Genomic DNA, 19251 nt, shown 5'->3' on the forward strand with positions numbered 1-19251 from the left:
CACTCATTCTCTCCATGTGCCCAAACCATTTCAAAACACCCTCTTCTGCTCTCTCAACCACGCTCTTTTTATTTCCACACATCTCTCTTACCCTTACGTTACTTACTCGATCAAACCACCTCACACCACACATTGTCCTCAAACATCTCATTTCCAGCACATCCATCCTCCTGCGCACAACTCTATCCATAGCCCATGCCTCGCAACCATACAACATTGTTGGAACCACTATTCCTTCAAACATACCCATTTTTTCTTTCCGAGATAATGTTCTCGACTTCCACACATTCTTCAAGGCTCCCAGAATTTTCGCCCCCTCCCCCACCCTATGATCCACTTCCGCTTCCATGGTTCCATCCGCTGCCAGATCCACTCCCAGATATCTAAAACACTTCACTTCCTCCAGTTTTTCTCCATTCAAACTCACCTCCCAACTGACTTGACCCTCAACCCTACTGTACCTAATAACCTTGCTCTTATTCACATTTACTCGTAACTTTCTTCTTCCACACACTTTACCAAACTCAGTCACCAGCTTCTGCAGTTTCTCACATGAATCAGCCACCATCGCTGTATCATCAGCGAACAACAACTGACTCACTTCCCAAGCTCTCTCATCCCCAACAGACTTCATACTTGCCCCTCTTTCCAAAACTCTTGCATTCACCTCCCTAACAACCCCATCCATAAACAAATTACACAACCATGGAGACATCACACACGCCTGCCGCAAACCTACATTCACTGAGAACCAATCACTTTCCTCTCATCCTACACGTACACATGCCTGACCTCCTCGATAAGAGGATATTTTTTTTTTTTTTTTGCTGTCTCCCGCGTTTGCGAGGTAGCGCAAGGAAACAGACAAAAGAAATGGCCCAACCCACCCACATACACATATATATCCATACGTCCACACACGCAAATATACATACCTACACAGCTTTCCATGGTTTACCCCAGACGCTTCACATGCCCTGATTCAATCCACTATCAGCACGTCAATCTGGCAGCGGATGGAACCATGGAAAGAAAAAAAAAAAAAAAAAAAAAAAATATATATATATATATATATATATATATTATCTTATTTTTTTTATTATACTTTGTCGCTGTCTCCCGCGTTTGCGAGGTAGCGCAAGGAAACAGACGAAAGAAATGGCCCAACACCCCCATACACATGTATATACATACGTCCACAAACGCAAATATACATACCTACACAGCTTTCCATGGTTTACCCCAGACGCTTCACATGCCTTGATTCAATCCACTGACAGCACGTCAACCCCGGTATACCACATCGCTCCAATTCACTCTATTCCTTGCCCTCCTTTCACCCTCCTGCATGTTCAGGCCCCGATCACACAAAATCTTTTTCACTCCATCTTTCCACCTCCAATTTGGTCACCCACTTCTCCTCGTTCCCTCCACCTCTGACACATATATCCTCTTGGTCAATCTTTCCTTACTCATTCTCTCCATGTGCCCAAACCATTTCAAAACACCCTCTTCTGCTCTCTCAACCACGCTCTTTTTATTTCCACACATCTCTCTTACCCTTACGTTACTTACTCGATCAAACCACCTCACACCACACATTGTCCTCAAACATCTCATTTCCAGCACATCCATCCTCCTGCGCACAACTCTATCCATAGCCCACGCCTCGCAACCATACAACATTGTTGGAACCACTATTCCTTCAAACATACCCATTTTTGCTTTCCGAGATAATGTTCTCGACTTCCACACATTCTTCAAGGCTCCCAGAATTTTCGCCCCCTCCCACACCCTATGATCCACTTCCGCTTCCATGGTTCCATCCCCTGCCAAATCCACTCCCAGATATCTAAAACACTTCACTTCCTCCAGTTTTTCTCCATTCAAACTCACCTCCCAGTTGACTTGACCCTCAACCCTACTGTACCGAATAACCTTGCTCTTATTCACATTTACTCTTAACTTTCTTTTTCCATACACTTTACCAAACTCAGTCACCAGCTTCTGCAGTTTCTCACATGAATCAGCCACCAGCGCTGTATCATCAGCGAACAACAACTGACTCACTTCCCAAGCTCTCTCATCCCCAACAGACTTCATACTTGCCCCTCTTTCCAAAACTCTTGCATTCACCTCCCTAACAACCCCATCCATAAACAAATTAAACAACCATGGAGACATCACACACCCCTGCCGCAAACCTACATTCACTGACAACCAATCACTTTCCTCTCTTCCTACACGTACACATGCCTTACATCCTCGATAAAAACTTTTCACTGCTTCTAACAACTTGCCTCCCACACCATATATTCTTAATACCTTCCACAGAGCATCTCTATCAACTCTATCATATGCCTTCTCCAGATCTATAAATGCTACATACAAATCCATTTGCTTTTCTAAGTATTTCTCACATACATTCTTCAAAGCAAACACCTGATCCACACATCCTCTACCACTTCTGAAACCACACTGCTCTTCCCCAATCTGATGCTCTGTACATGCCTTCACCCTCTCAATCAATACCCTCCCATATAATTTACCAGGAATACTCAACAAACTTATACCTCTGTAATTTGAGCACTCACTCTTATCCCCTTTGCCTTTGTACAATGGCACTATGCACGCATTCCGCCAATCCTCAGGCACCTCACCATGAGTCATACATACATTAAATAACCTTACCAACCAGTCAATAATACAGTCACCCCCTTTTTTAATAAATTCCACTGCAATACCATCCAAACCTGCTGCCTTGCCGGCTTTCATCTTCCGCAAAGCTTTCACTACCTCTTCTCTGTTTACCAAATCATTTTCCCTAACCCTCTCACTTTGCACACCACCTCGACCAATATATATATATATATATATATATATCCCTGGGAATAGGGGAGAAAGAATACTTCCCACGTATTCCCTGCGTGTCGTAGAAGGCGACTAAAAGGGAAGGGAGCGGGGGGCTGGAAATCTTCCCCTCTCGTTTTTTTTTTAATTTTCCAAAACAAGGAACAGAGAAGGGGTCCAGGTGAGGATATTCCCTCCAAGGCCCAGTCCTCTGTTCTTAACGCTACCTCGCTAACGCAGGAAATGGCGAATAGTTTGAAAGAAAGAAAAAAAGAAAATCAATGGGATGGCCTTGATTAGGGCCTCAGCTGCCCATGCCGTTTCAGCTAACATAAAAAAAAGACAAATCTAGCTCACACCTTCCATTCGCCTTGACTGGGCCTCTTTTTCTAAACAGAAAAACCATTCTGGACATCACATACAATGCACACAACATGCACCCCCCACAGCCATAACATAAACACAAAAGCAACAGATGCCAGAGGAATTTCAGATTAGGTGAAAAACCATTTTTGGTATAGAGATAGTTTGAACAGAGATGTTGGTCCAGCTTAACAAAACGAATCGGTGCACAAAGTGACAAGTATAGAAAAACTTTTGTATGTAATAAAGTGATACTTAAAAACTGAGTATCAGCTGAAGATGTGTAAGAATTATTGTACAAGATGACTGCATCAGATTTATCCCTTGGAACTGGAAAGAAATTAAAGCTGAAAGAAAAGGAACTTTAAAAATCATAATTTTTATGAGGCACAGATCATAATCCAAATGCCATGTTAATGATTTCAAGGCACAAACCTAAACCTTCAGTTTCAAGGTTTGTGGGCCATTACTAATTAAGGTAACAGGAGAAATCTATATAGCCTGCATCACTTGTAAATTCTGGAAAGTTCTGACATGGGATAGAAAATAATACAATGGAACACCAGTAGGAGAAAGTTCTCGCAGAAAATTATCACAACATTTCTCTCATATTAATAATTTTATGACTAAGGCCAACAGATCCACATTATTCAAATCCTTAAACTTTTACGGAACATTATCATAATATTTCTCACATTAACAATTTTATGGCTGATTTACGCAAACAGATCCACTTTATTCAAATCTTCAAACCTCTCTGATCTCTTTTTTGGTAGGCCATCAGTACTTCTGAAACAAAAGAGAATCTTTCCTGAAAATTTCTTAAATATAAAACTTAACTTAATGACAACTGGACATAATTTCATAACTTTACCTGCTTGACTCCTCGTTTCGTAAGTCTGCTTCTGACATATTGTACATGGGATTTGCCCCCTCACTTGTAAATTTATTGCTTCCAGGAAATTTCATCATATCCATGCCCAACCTATTAAGATCTGAGGACTGGGAGCCAAACGTGTTAGTTGACAAAACATGCACACGACGCTGCAAACTGTGGGAAAATAAAGTATCAAGATATCAGTGTCTTAATATTAAACCTTGCATCAACACATCCTCCATCATCACATAATCTTTTCATAATTAACAACGGAAAGTGGAAACCAATGAAAGATATTCTCAAAGTATGTGAAGAGAAGGGTCATCAAGTGTAATGAGCATGTATTTTGAAAATTCTGAGCAAATCATTCTGGTAAAGGTTGATAAATCAGAAAATGTAGGTTCTGATAGATGAAAAACTGATTCTCTATAACAGAGTTTCATGAACATCTGAGAGAGGACTTTCTTTATGGGTGTGAAAACTATGCTCTACCACCCAAATAAGATGTATCCTTGAAGACTGAACCCTCTTCGACAATCGGTGGACTTACAGGGTAACTAAATGCACGTGGCAGGGGTTGTCCCTCGGGCCAATTTCATTCTTGATCTGAGCCTACTGAAAGGAATGGAATTATGTTTGAATATAATCACATATGTTTGAGGACAATATGTGGTGTGAGGTGGTTTGTTTGATTAAGTAATGAAAGGGCAAGAGAGATGTGTGGAAATAAAAAGAGTGAGGTTGACAGAGCAGAAGAGGGTGTATTGAAATGGTTTGGACATATGGAGAGAATGAGTGAAGAAAGATTGACAAAGAGGATATATGTGTCAGAGGTGGAGGGAACAAAGAGAAGCAAGTGACCAAATCGGAGGTGGAAGGATGGAGTGAAAAAGATTTTGAGTGATCAGGGCCCGAGCATACAGGAGGGTGAGAGGTGTACAAGAAATAAAGTGAACTGGAATGACGCAGTATACTGGGGTCTGTTTTCTACTGGGGTCTGTTTTCTGGGTGCCACCTCGCTAAAGCATGGGGTAGCAATGCTGTTTCCTGTGGGGCAGGGTAGCAAAAGGAATGGATAAAGGCAAGCAAGTATGAATATGTACATGTGTACACATGTATATGTCTGTGTATGTATTTGTGTATACGTTGATATATATATGTATGTGTGGCGGGGTGGCGACGGGAATGGATGAAGGCAGCAAATATGAATATGTACATGTGTATATATGTATATGTGTGTATGTATATGTATGTATACGCTGAAATGTATAGGTATGTAAATGTACCAGCTGTCTACTGGTTAATATCAGAATTAGATTTAATTATGTATATTAGATGTTCAATAAATTTATCATAAATCAAATTACAACTTTATTAGATAATGCATCTCAGACGTGGTCTCTTCACGCACCAGAAACAAAATCAAAGTTAGAAGGTCCAAAGGAGGGCAACAATAATGGTTCCTGAAGAAAAACAGTTATTAGGAGAAGTTAGAAGCTGCACAGTTACCCACCATGAAAAAAGAAAAGAATAATAGGAAATTATTAACACCTTCAGGTTTCCAAAACAATTTTAAAAAGTGAATAATGAACAGTTCTTTAAAGGCTGCAAAGAATATGCTCCTAGAAGCCATAGAAATAAACATCAAGAAACTTGTTAAAAATACGTGAAGGAGTACTTTTATATCAAGAACCTTGTTAAAAAATAATTAAAGGAGTGCTTGTAAAGTAACAAAGTTGTAGAGGAATGGATCAAACTAAATGACAAATGTAAATGCTCACAGAATAACAAATGTTTGAAAGTTGTATGATAGTAAAGAAAGTTTAACATATGGGGCCCCGAGAGTTTACAACTCTTTCTTCATATAGTATAAAGATGTAATCATGAACAGGTAATTCATTACACAATTACATACATAGAGAGAAGAGATCAGAGGCTACAGATCTGTTCACTATGCAGAAAAGAAGAATATGGGAAGACTTGACAGCAACCAAGTTTCTTAAAATAAAAACTAACAATGTCAACGGTTAGAAGCTCATTGAAAGATTCCAAGAGCAAGAAACTTTACAAGCCTTGTTGGAAAAGATGTAAAAAAGTTCTTTTATAGTTTTGACTTAGGGGCTGTGGCTGAATGAAATAAGCTAATTGATGAAAATGAAAATTCAAAACATTACTCAAAAAAATTAAAATTTGTCTCAGTAACGAAAGTTCAAGAGATGGGGCCCCATGAGGGTAGATCTCTTTCCCATACAGAACAAACAAATAATCAATTACATGTGTAATATTTAATATGGGTAAAATTGAAAGTTGATGGAGAGAGGTGGGTGATTATTGGTGCATATGCACCTGGGCATGAGAAGAAAGATCATGAGAGGCAAGTGTTTTGGGAGTAGCTGAATGAGTGTGTTAGCGGTTTTGATGCACGAGACCGGGTTATAGTGATGGGTGATTTGAATGCAAAGGTGAGTAATGTGGCAGTTGAGGGAATAATTGGTATGCATGGGGTGTTCAGTGTTGTAAATGGAAATGGTGAAGAGCTTGTAGATTTATGTGTTGAAAAAGGACTGATGATTGGGAATACCTGGTTTAAAAAGCGAGATATACATAAGTATACTTATGTAAGTAGGAGAGATGGCCAGAGAGCGTTATTGGATTACGTGTTAATTGACAGGCGTGCGAAAGAGAGACTTTTGGATGTTAATGTGCTGAGAGGTGCAACTGGAGGGATGTCTGATCATTATCTTGTGGAGGCTAAGGTGAAGATTAGTATGGGTTTTCAGAAAAGAGGAGTGAATGTTGGGGTGAAGAAGGTGGTGAGAGTAAGTGAGCTTGGGAAGGAGACCTGTGTGGGGAAGTACCAGGAGAGACTGTGTACAGAATGGAAAAAGGTGAGAACAATGGAAGTAAGGGGAGTGGGGGAGGAATGGGATGTATTTAGGGAATCAGTGATGGATTGCGCAAAAGATGCTTGTGGCATGAGAAGAGTGGGAGGTGGGCTGTTTAGAAAGGGTAGTGAGTGGTGGGATGAAGAAGTAAGAGTATTAGTGAAAGAGAGGAGAGAGGCATTTGGACGATTTTTGCAGGGAAAAAATGCAATTGAGTGGGAGAAGTATAAAAGAAAGAGACAGGAGGTCAAGAGAAAGGTGCAAGAGGTGAAAAAAAGGGCAAATGAGAGTTGGGGTGAGGGACTATCAGTAAATTTTAGGGAGAATAAAAAGATGTTCTGGAAGGAGGTAAATAGGGTGCGTAAGACAAGGGAGCAAATGGGAACTTCAGTGAAGGGCGTAAATGGGGAGGTGATAACAAGTAGTGGTGATGTGAGAAGGAGATGGAATGAGTATTTTGAAGGTTTGTTGAATGTGTCTGATGACAGAGTGGCAGATATAGGGTGTTTTGGTCGAGGTGGTGTGCAAAGTGAGAGGGTTAGGGAAAATGATTTGGTAAACAGAGAAGAGGTAGTAAAAGCTTTGCGGAAGATGAAAGCCGGCAAGGCAGCAGGTTTGGATGGTATTGCAGTGGAATTTATTAAAAAAGGGGGTGACTGTATTGTTGACTGGTTGGTAAGGTTATTTAATGTATGTATGACTCATGGTGAGGTGCCTGAGGATTGGCGGAATGCGTGCATAGTGCCATTGTACAAAGGCAAAGGGGATAAGAGTGAGTGCTCAAATTACAGAGGTATAAGTTTGTTGAGTATTCCTGGTAAATTATATGGGAGGGTATTGATTGAGAGGGTGAAGGCATGTACAGAGCATCAGATTGGGGAAGAGCAGTGCGGTTTCAGAAGTGGTAGAGGATGTGTGGATCAGGTGTTTGCTTTGAAGAATGTATGTGAGAAATACTTAGAAAAGCAAATGGATTTGTATGTAGCATTTATGGATCTGGAGAAGGCATATGATAGAGTTGATAGAGATGCTCTGTGGAAGGTATTAAGAATATATGGTGTGGGAGGCAAGTTGTTAGAAGCAGTGAAAAGTTTTTATCGAGGATGTAAGGCATGTGTACGTGTAGGAAGAGAGGAAAGTGATTGGTTCTCAGTGAATGTAGGTTTGCGGCAGGGGTGTGTGATGTCTCCATGGTTGTTTAATTTGTTTATGGATGGGGTTGTTAGGGAGGTAAATGCAAGAGTCCTGGAAAGAGGGGCAAGTATGAAGTCTGTTGGGGATGAGAGAGCTTGGGAAGTGAGTCAGTTGTTGTTCGCTGATGATACAGCGCTGGTGGCTGATTCATGTGAGAAACTGCAGAAGCTGGTGACTGAGTTTGGTAAAGTGTGTGGAAGAAGAAAGTTAAGAGTAAATGTGAATAAGAGCAAGGTTATTAGGTACAGTAGGGTTGAGGGTCAAGTCAATTGGGAGGTGAGTTTGAATGGAGAAAAACTGGAGGAAGTGAAGTGTTTTAGATATCTGGGAGTGGATCTGGCAGCGGATGGAACCATGGAAGCGGAAGTGGATCATAGGGTGGGGGAGGGGGCGAAAATTTTGGGAGCCTTGAAAAATGTGTGGAAGTCGAGAACATTATCTCGGAAAGCAAAAATGGGTATGTTTGAAGGAATAGTGGTTCCAACAATGTTGTATGGTTGCGAGGCGTGGGCTATGGATAGAGTTGTGCGCAGGAGGATGGATGTGCTGGAAATGAGATGTTTGAGGACAATGTGTGGTGTGAGGTGGTTTGATCGAGTAAGTAACGTAAGGGTAAGAGAGATGTGTGGAAATAAAAAGAGCGTGGTTGAGAGAGCAGAAGAGGGTGTTTTGAAATGGTTTGGGCACATGGAGAGAATGAGTGAGGAAAGATTGACCAAGAGGATATATGTGTCGGAGGTGGAGGGAACGAGGAGAAGAGGGAGACCAAATTGGAGGTGGAAAGATGGAGTGAAAAAGATTTTGTGTGATCGGGGCCTGAACATGCAGGAGGGTGAAAGCAGGGCAAGGAATAGAGTGAATTGGAGCGATGTGGTATACAGGGGTTGACGTGCTGTCAGTGGAGTGAATCAAGGCATGTGAAGCGTCTGGGGTAAACCATGGAAAGCTGTGTAGGTATGTATATTTGCGTGTGTGGACGTGTGTATGTACATGTGTATGGGGGGGGGGGGTTGGGCCATTTCTTTCGTCTGTTTCCTTGCGCTACCTCGCAAACGCGGGAGACAGCGACAAAGTATAAAAAAAAAAAAAAAAATGTGTAATATTTGTCTAAATCTGATATTTTACAAACACTGCATACTGACTACTCCATTAACATACATCTACAACATAAAAAGCATGCCCTTTGTGTTACCCCTAAAATCATTGGGTTTGCCTGGAATAATCACAGTGACAAACTATTAGTTATCTTTGCTTCAGAATAAACTATGACTTCCTAAATAATGACAGTAAAAATTACTCTAAAATCACTGAGGTTTTCCTGAAGGTAGCCACAACCTACCTCTTTGTCCTGATACAGTAGGCTGTAAGAAGCATGAACACCAGTGAGCCCAACACCAGGGACACCACACCCAGTAGTACCTGTATAAAATAAATCTTTATGAGAGAGAAGAAACAGAGAAATACTTTTCTTTGTCCTTAAAAACAGGCATAAACATTTTATACAATTTTGTAGTCTATAGGTGGGGCTGATCTATGCAGCTTTCTAAAGATAGGATTATATTTTTTATTTTTATTATACTTTGTCGCTGTCTCCCGCGTTTGCGAGGTAGCGCAAGGAAACAGACGAAAGAAATGGCCCAACCCCCCCCCCATACACATGTATATACATACGTCCACACACGCAAATATACATACCTACACAGCTTTCCATGGTTTACCCCAGACGCTTCACATGCCTTGATTCCATCCACTGACAGCACGTCAACCCCGGTATACCACATCGTTCCAATTCACTCTATTCCTTGCCCTCCTTTCACCCTCCTGCATGTTCAGGCCCCAATCACACAAAATCTTTTTCACTCCATCTTTCCACCTCCAATTTGGTCTCCCTCTTCTCCTCGTTCCCTCCACCTCCGACACATATATCCTCTTGGTCAATCTTTCCTCACTCATTCTCTCCATGTGCCCAAACCATTTCAAAACACCCTCTTCTGCTCTCTCAACCACGCTCTTTTTATTTCCACACATCTCTCTTACCCTTATGTTACTTACTCGATCAAACCACCTCACACCACACATTGTCCTCAAACATCTCATTTCCAGCACATCCATCCTCCTGCGCACAACTCTATCCATAGCCCACGCCTCGCAACCATACAACATTGTTGGAACCACTATTCCTTCAAACATACCCATTTTTGCTTTCCGAGATAATGTTCTCGACTTCCACACATTCTTCAAGGCTCCCAGGATTTTCGCCCCCTCCCCCACCCTATGATCCACTTCCGCTTCCATGGTTCCATCCGCTGCCAGATCCACTCCCAGATATTTAAAACACTTTACTTCCTCCAGTTTTTCTCTATTCAGACTTACCTCCCAATTGACTTGACCCTCAACCCTACTGTACTTAATTACCTTGCTCTTATTCACATTTACTCTTAAATTTCTTCTTTCACACACTTTACCAAACTCAGTCACCAGCTTCTGCACTTTCTCACATGAATCAGCCACCAGCGCTGTATCATCAGCGAACAACAACTGACTCACTTCCCAAGCTCTCTCATCCCCAACAGACTTCATACTTGCCTCTCTTTCCAAAACTCTTGCATTCACCTCCCTAACAACCCCATCCATAAACAAATTAAACAACCATGGAGACATCACACACCCCTGCCGCAAACCTACATTCACTGACAACCAATCACTTTCCTCTCTTCCTACACGTACACATGCCTTACATCCTCGATAAAAACTTTTCACTGCTTCTAACAACTTGCCTTCCACACCATATATTCTTAATACCTTCCACAGAACATCTCTATCAACTCTATCATATGCCTTCTCCAGATCCATAAATGCTACATACAAATCCATTTGCTTTTCTAAGTATTTCTCACATACATTCTTCAAAGCAAACACCTGATCCACACATCCTCTACCACTTCTGAAACCACACTGCTCTTCCCCAATCTGATGCTCTGTACATGCCTTCACCCTCTCAATCAATACCCTCCCATATAATTTACCAGGAATACTCAACAAACTTATACCTCTGTAATTTGAGCACTCACTCTTATCCCCTTTGCCTTTGTACAATGGCACTATGCACGCATTTCGCCAATCCTCAGGCACCTCACCATGAGTCATACATACATTAAATAACCTTACCAACCAGTCAATAATACAGTCACCCCCTTTTTTAATAAATTCCACTGCAATATTTTCAGTTTTACCCATATTAATAGAGACTTTACTTTCTTACATTCTATCACATACTCCCACAACTCATGTTTCAGGAGTACTGCTACTCCTTCCCTTGCTCTTGTCCTCTCACTAACCCCTGACTTTACTCCCAGAAACATTCCCAAACCACTCTTCCCCTTTACCCTTGAGCTTCGTTTCACTCAGAGCCAAAACATCCAGGTTCCTTCCTCAAACATACTACCTATCTCTCCTTTTTTCACATCTTGGTTACATCCACACACATTTAGACACCCGAATCTAAGTCTACAAGGAGGATGAGCACTCCCCGCATGACTCCTTCTGTTTCCCATTTTTTTAGAAAGTTAAAATTACAAGGAGGGGAGGATTTCTGGGCCCCCGCTCCCTGTACCCTCTAGTCGCCTTCTACGACACGTGAGGAATGCGTGGGAAGTATTCTTTCACCCCTATCCCCAGGGATAATATATATATATATATATATATATATATATATATATATATATATATATATATATATATATATATATATACACATATACACACATATATATATATATATATATATATATATATATATATATATATATATATATATATACATATGAAAAATGTAAGAAATTATTTAGAAAACTGAAACTTCTAGCTTGAAATGAAATGAAAAATGAATGTCACATAATGGTTCAACCTCTGGTTATGGAAAAGGGAAAATATATAATTTATTTACACAAACGTCAATAGTAGTTTTCATCAATTCAACCACTGTATCATACTGCCTGGTCCACTTCTCTTATCATGAAACTGGAATATTGGCTTATGATGTTTCTCAATTGTCTTCATTACACAAAGTACAACCATATCTTGGATATATGAGGGTAGGTAGTTGGTCATCCGCCATAATAAAGCTTTGACAGACCCAAAAATTTATCTGGACCTCAACTTTTCCAGTACATTTATATATATATTTACAAATATATATATATATATTTTTTATTTCTTATTATTTTGCTTTGTTGCTGTCTCCCGCGTTTGTGAGGTAGCGCAAGGAAACAGACAAAAGAAATGGCCCAACCCACCCACATACACAATGTATATACATACACATCCACACACACAAATATACATACCTATACATCTCAATGTACACATATACATACACACACAGACACATACATATATACCCATGCACACAATTCACACTGTCTACCTTCATTCATTCCCATCGCAACCTCGCCACACATGGAATACCATCCCCCTCCTCCTCATGTGTGCGAGGTAGCACTAGGAAAAGACAACAAAGGCCCCATTCGTTCACACTCAGTCTCTAGCTGTCATGCAATAATGCCCGAAACCACAGCTCCTTTTCCACATCCAGGCCCCACACAACTTTCCATGGTTTAACCCAGACGCTTCACATGCCCTGATTCAATCCACTGACAGCACGTCAACCCCGGTATACCACATCGATCCAATTCACTCTATTCCTTGCCCGCCTTTCACCCTCCTGCATGTTCAGGCCCCGATCACACAAAATCTTTTTCACTCCATCTTTCCACCTCCAATTTGGTCTCCCACTTCTCCTCGTTCCCTCCACCTCCGACACATATATCCTCTTGGTCAATCTTTCCTCACTCATTCTCTCCATGTGTCCAAACCATTTCAAAACACCCTCTTCTGCTCTCTCAACCACGCTCTTTTTATTTCTACACATCTCTCTTACCCTTACACTACTTACTCGATCAAACCACCTCACACCACACATTGTCCTCAAACATCTCATTTCCAGCACATCCATCCTCCTGCGCACAACTCTATCCATAGCCCACGCCTCGCAACCATACATCATTGTTGGAACCACTATTCCTTCAAACATACCCATTTTTGCTTTCCGAGATAATGTTCTCGACTTCCACATATTCTTTAAGGCTCCCAGGATTTTCGCCCCCTCCCCCACCCTATGATTCACTTCCGCTTCCATGGTTCCATCCGCTGCCAGATCCACTCCCAGATATCTAAAACACTTTACTTCCTCCAGTTTTTCTCCATTCAAACTTACCTCCCAATTGACTTGACCCTCAACCCTACTGTACCTAATAACCTTGCTCTTATTCACATTTACTCTTAACTTTCTTCTTTCACACACTTTACCAAACTCAGTCAACAGCTTCTGCACTTTCTCACACGAATCAGCCACCAGCGCTGTATCATCAGCGAACAACAACTAACTCACTTCCCAAGCTCTCTCATCCACAACAGACTGCATACTTGCCCCTCTTTCCAAAACTCTTGCATTCACCTCCCTAACAACCCCATCCATACACAAATTAAACAACCATGGAGACATCACACACCCCTGCCGCAAACCTACATTCACTGAGAACCAATCACTTTCCTCTCTTCCTACACATACACATGCCTTACATCCTCGATAAAAACTTTTCACTGCTTCTAACAACTTGCCTCCCACATAAAATTACAGAGGTATAAGTATGTTGAGTATTCCTGGGAAATTATATGGGAGGGTATTGACTGAGAGGGTGAAGGCATGTGCAGAGCATCAGATTGGGGAAGAGCAGTGTGATTTCAGAAGTGGCAGAGGATGAGTGGATTAGGTGTTTACTTTGAAGAATGTATGTGAGAAATACTTAGAAAAGCAAATGGATTTGTATGTAGCATTTATGGATCTGGAGAAGGAATATGATAGAGTTGATAGAGATGCTCTGTGGAAGGTATTACGAATATATGGTGTGGGAGGTAAGTTGTTAGAAGCAGTGAAAAGTTTTTATCGAGGATGTAAGGCATACGTACATGTAGGAAGAGAGGAAAGTGACTGGTTCTCAGTGAATGTAGGTTTGCGGCAGGGGTGTATGATGTCTCCATGGTTGTTTAATTTGTTTATGGATGGGGTTGTTAGAGAGGTAAATGCAAGAGTTTTGGAAAGAGGGGCAAGTATGCACTCTGTTGTGAATGAGAGAGCTTGGGAAGTGAGTCAGTTGTTGTTCGCTGATGATACAGCGCTGGCGGCTGATTCGTGTGAGAAACTGCAGAAGCTGGTGACTGAGTTTGCTAAAGTGTGTGAAAGAAAAAAGCTGTGAGTAAATGTGAATAAGAGCAAGGGTATTAGGTACAGGAGGGTTGAGGGACAAGTCAATTGGGAGCTAAGTTTGAATGGAGAAAAACTGGAGGAAGTGAAGTGTTTTAGATATCTGGGAGTGGATTTGGCAGCGGATGGAACCATGGAAGCGGAAGTGAATTATAGGGTGTGGGAGGGGGAAAAAGTTCTGGGAGCATTGAAGAATGTGTGGAAGTTGAGAACATTATCTCAGAAAGCAAAAAATGGGTATGTTTGAAGGAATAGTGGTTCTAACAATGTTATATGGTTGTGAGGCGTGGGCTATGGATAAAGTTGTGCAGAGGAGGGTGGATGTGCTGGAAATGAGATGTTTGAGGACAATATGTTGTGTGAGGTGGTTTGATCGAGTAAGTAATAATAGGGTAAGAGAGATGTGTGGTAATAAAAAGAGCATGGTTGAGAGAGCAGAGGAGGGTGTTTTGAAATGGTTTGGTCACATGGAGAGAATGAGTGAGGAAAGATTGACCAAGAGGATATATGTGTCAGAGGTGGAGGGAACGAGGAGAAGTGGGAGACCAAATTAGAGGTGGAAAGATGGAGTGAAAAAGATTTTGAGTGATCGGGGCCTGAACATGCAGGAGGGTGAAAGGCGTGCAAGGAATAGAGTGAATTGGAACGATGTGGTATACCGGGGTCGACGTGCTGTCAATGGATTGAACCAAGGCATGTGAAGCATCTGGGGTAAACCATGGAAAGTTGTATGGGGCCTGGATGTGGAAAGGGAGCTGTGGTTTCGGTGCATTATTACATGACAGCTAGAGACTGAATGTGAACGAAAGTGGCCTTTGTTGTCTTTTCCTAGCACTACCTCGCACACATTTGAGGGGAGGGGATGGTTATTTTCATGTGTGGCGGGGTGGCGATGGGAATGAATAAAGGCAGACAGTATGAATTATGTGCACGTGTATATATGTATAGGTCTGTCTACCAAGGGAAGGCAGCGGGTTTGTATGGTAGTGCATTAGAATTTATTAAAAAAGGGGGTAACTGTATTGTTGACTGGTTGGTAAGGTTATTTAATGTGTGTATGATTCATGGTGATGTGCCTGAGGATGGGCAAAATACTTGCATAGTGCCATTGTACAAAGGCAAAGGGGATAACAATGAGTGCTTAAATTACAGAGGTATAAGTTTGTTAAGTATTCCTGGGAAACTATATGGGAGGGTATTGATTGAGAGGGTGAAGGCATGTACAGAGCATCAGATTGGGGAAGAGCAGTGTGGTTTCAGAAGTGGTAGAGGATGTGTGGATCAGGTGTTTGCTTTGAAGAATGTATGTGAGAAATACTTAGAAAAGCAAATGGATTTGTATGTAGCATTTATGGATCTGGAGAAGGAATATGATAGAGTTGATAGAGATGCTCTGTGGAAGGTATTAAGAATGTATGGTGTGGGAGGTAAGTTGTTAGGAGCAGTGAAAAGTTTTTACCAAGGATGTAAGGCATGTGTACGTGTAGGAAGAGAGGAAAGTGATTAGTTCTCAGTGCATGTAGGTTTGTGGCAGGTGTGTGTGATGTCTCCATGGTTGTTTAATTTGTTTATGGATGGGGTTGTTAGGGAGGTGAATGCAAGAGTTTTGGAAAGAGGGGCAGTATGCAGTCTGTTGTGGATGAGAGAGCTTGGGAAGTGAGTCACTTGTTCGCTGATGATATAGCACTGGTGGTTGATTCAGGTGAGAAACTGCAGAAGCTGGTGACTGAGTTTGGTAAAGTGTGTGAAAGAAGAAAGTTGAGAGTAAATATGAATAAGAGAAGAGTGTTTGGTACAGTAAGGTTGAGGGTTAATTCAATTGGAAGGTAAGTTTGAATGGAGAAAAACTGGAGGAAGTGAAGTGTTTTAGATATCTGGGAGTGGATTTGGCAGCGGATGGAACCATGGATGTTCAGGCCCCGATCCTGCATGTTCAGGCCCCGATCACTCAAAATCTTTTTCACTCCATCTTTCCACCTCCAATTTGGTGTCCCACTTCTCCTTGTTCCCTCCACCTCTGACAAATATATCCTCTTTGTCAATTTTTCCTCACTCATTCTCTCCATGTGACCAAACCATTTCAAAACACCCTCTTCTGCTCTCTCAACCACACTCTTTTTATTACCACACATCTCTCTTACCCTTACATTACTTACTCGATGAAACCACTTCACACCACATATTGTCCTCAAACATCTCATTTCCAGCACATCCACCCTCCTGCGCACAACTCTATCCATAGCCCACGCCTTGCAACCATACAACATTGTTGGAACCACTGTTCCTTCAAACATACCCATTTTTGCTTTCCGAGATAATGTTCTCGACTTCCACACATTCTTCAAGGCCCTCAGAACTTTCGCCCCCTCCCCCACCCTATAATTCACTTCCGCTTCCATGGTTCCATCCGCTGCCAGATCCACTCCCAGATATCTAAAACACTTAACTTCCTCCAGCTTTTCTCCATTCAAACTTACCTCCCAATTGACGTGACCCTAAACCCAACTGTACGTAATAACCTTGCTCTTATTCACATTTATTCTCAACTTTCTTCTTTCACACACTTTACCAAACTCAGTCACCAGCTTCTGCACTTTCTCACATAAATCAGCCACCAGCTCTGTATCATCAGCGAACAACAACTGATTCACTTCCAAAGCTCTCTCATCCACAACAGACTGCATACTTGCCCCTCTTTCCAAAACTCTTGCATTCACCTCCCTAACAACCCCATCCACAAACAAATTAAACAACCATGGAGACATCACACACCCCTGCCGCAAACCTACATTCACTGAGAACCAATCACTTTCCTCTCTTCCTACACGTACACATGCCTTACATCCTCGATAAAAACTTTTCACTGCTTCTAACAACTTGCCTCCCACACCATATATTCTTAATACCTTCCACAGAGCATCTCTATCAACTCTATCATATGCCTTCTCCAGATCCATAAATGCTACATACAAATCCATTTGTTTTTCTAAGTATTTCTCACATACATTCTTCAAAGCAAACACCTGATCCACACATCCTGTACCACTTATGAAACCACACTGCTCTTCCCCAATCTGATGCTCTGTACATGCCTTCACCCTCTCAATCAATACCCTCCCATTTAGTTTACCAGGAATACTCAACAAACTTCTACCTCTGTAATTTGAGCACTCACTCTTATCCCCTTTGCCTTTGTACAATGGCACTATGCAAGCATTCCGCCAATCCTCAGGCACCTCACAATGAATCATACATACATTAAATAACCTTACCAACCAGTCAACAATACAGCCACCCCCTTTTTTAGTAAATTCCACTGCAATACCATCCAAACCTGCTGCCTTGCCGGCTTTCATCTTCCGCAAAGCTTTTACTACCTCTTCTCTGTTTACCAAATCATCTTCCCTAACCCTCTCACTTTGCACACCACCTCGACCAAAACACCCTATATCTGCCACTCTATCATCAAACACATTCAACAAACCTTCAAAATACTCACTCCATCTCCTTCTCACATTACCACTACTTGTTATCACCTCCCCATTAGCCCCCTTCACTAAAGTTCCCATTTGCTCCCTTGTCTTACACACTTTATTTACCTCCTTCCAGAACATCTTTTTATTCTCCCTAAAATTTAATGATACTCTCTCACCCCAACTCTCATTTGCCCTCTTTCTCACCTCTTGCACCTTTCTCTTGACCTCCTGCCTCTTTCTTCTATAAATCTCCCACTCATTTGCATTATTTCCCTGCAAAAATCATCCAGATGCCTCTCTCTTCTCTTTCACTAATAATCTTACTTCTTCATCCCAACACTCACTACCCTTTCTAATCTGCCCACCTCCCACGCTTTTCATGCCACAAGCATCTTTTGCGCAAGCCATCACTGCTTCCCTAAATACATCCCATTCCTCCCCCACTCCTCTTACCTCCTTTGTTCTCATCTTTTTCCATTCTGTACTCAGTCTCTCCTGGTACTTCCTCACACAAGTCTCCTTCCCAAGCTCACTTACTCTCACCACTCTCTTCACCCCAACATTCTCTCTTCTTTTCTGAAAACCCATACAAATCTTCACCTTCGCCTCCACAACATAATGATCAGACATCCCTTCAGTTGCACCTCTCAGCACATTAACATCCAAAAGTCTCTCTTTCGCACGCCTATCAATTAACACGTAATCCAATAACGCTCTCTGGCCATCTCTCCTACTTACATACGTATACTTATGTATATCTCTCTTTTTAAACCAGGTATTCCCAATCACCAGTCCTTTTTCAGCACATAAATCTACAAGCTCTTCACCATTTCCATTTACAACACTGAACACCCCATGTACACCAATAATTCCCTCACCTGCCACATTACTCACCTTTGCATTCAAATCACCTATCACTATAACCCGGTCTCATGCATCAAAACTACTAACACACTCATTCAGCTGCTCCCAAAACACTTGCCTCTCATTATCTTTCTTCTCATGCCAAGGTGCATATGCACTAATAATCACCCATCTTTCTCCATCCACTCTCAGTTTTACCCATATCAATCTAGAGTCTACTTTCTTACATTCTGTCACATACTCCCACCACTCCTGTTTCAGGAGTAGTGCTACTCCTTCCCTTGCTCTTGTCCTCTCACTAACCCCTGACTTTACTTCTATATAGTGATCGGGGCCTGATCATGCAGGAGGGTGAAAGGCGGGCAAGGAATAGAGAGAATTGGATCGATGTGGTATACCGGGGTTGACGTGCTGTCAGTG

General features: G+C 41.7%; 1 protein-coding gene across 3 annotated transcripts in view; it reads right to left on the reverse strand.

Moving 5' to 3' along the window:
• LOC139748680 (cadherin-AgCad1-like) overlaps positions 1 to 19251 on the reverse strand; it is a 305223-nt gene that overhangs the window by 25463 nt on the left and 260509 nt on the right. For 2 of the 3 annotated variants that reach the window (XM_071661965.1, XM_071661968.1), the window contains 2 exons: positions 9509 to 9588; positions 4088 to 4264 (listed from right to left, as the gene is read on the reverse strand). In XM_071661965.1, coding sequence (XP_071518066.1) covers positions 4088 to 4264; positions 9509 to 9588 — 257 coding nt within the window. Of the gene's footprint in view, positions 1 to 3786; positions 4003 to 4087; positions 4265 to 9508; positions 9589 to 19251 lie in introns of those variants that run through there. The other variant, XM_071661967.1, reaches the window with a different exon arrangement.

This window comes from Panulirus ornatus, chromosome 5 (assembly GCF_036320965.1).
Source record: "Panulirus ornatus isolate Po-2019 chromosome 5, ASM3632096v1, whole genome shotgun sequence".
In the NCBI taxonomy this organism is placed as follows: Eukaryota; Metazoa; Arthropoda; class Malacostraca; order Decapoda; family Palinuridae; genus Panulirus; species Panulirus ornatus.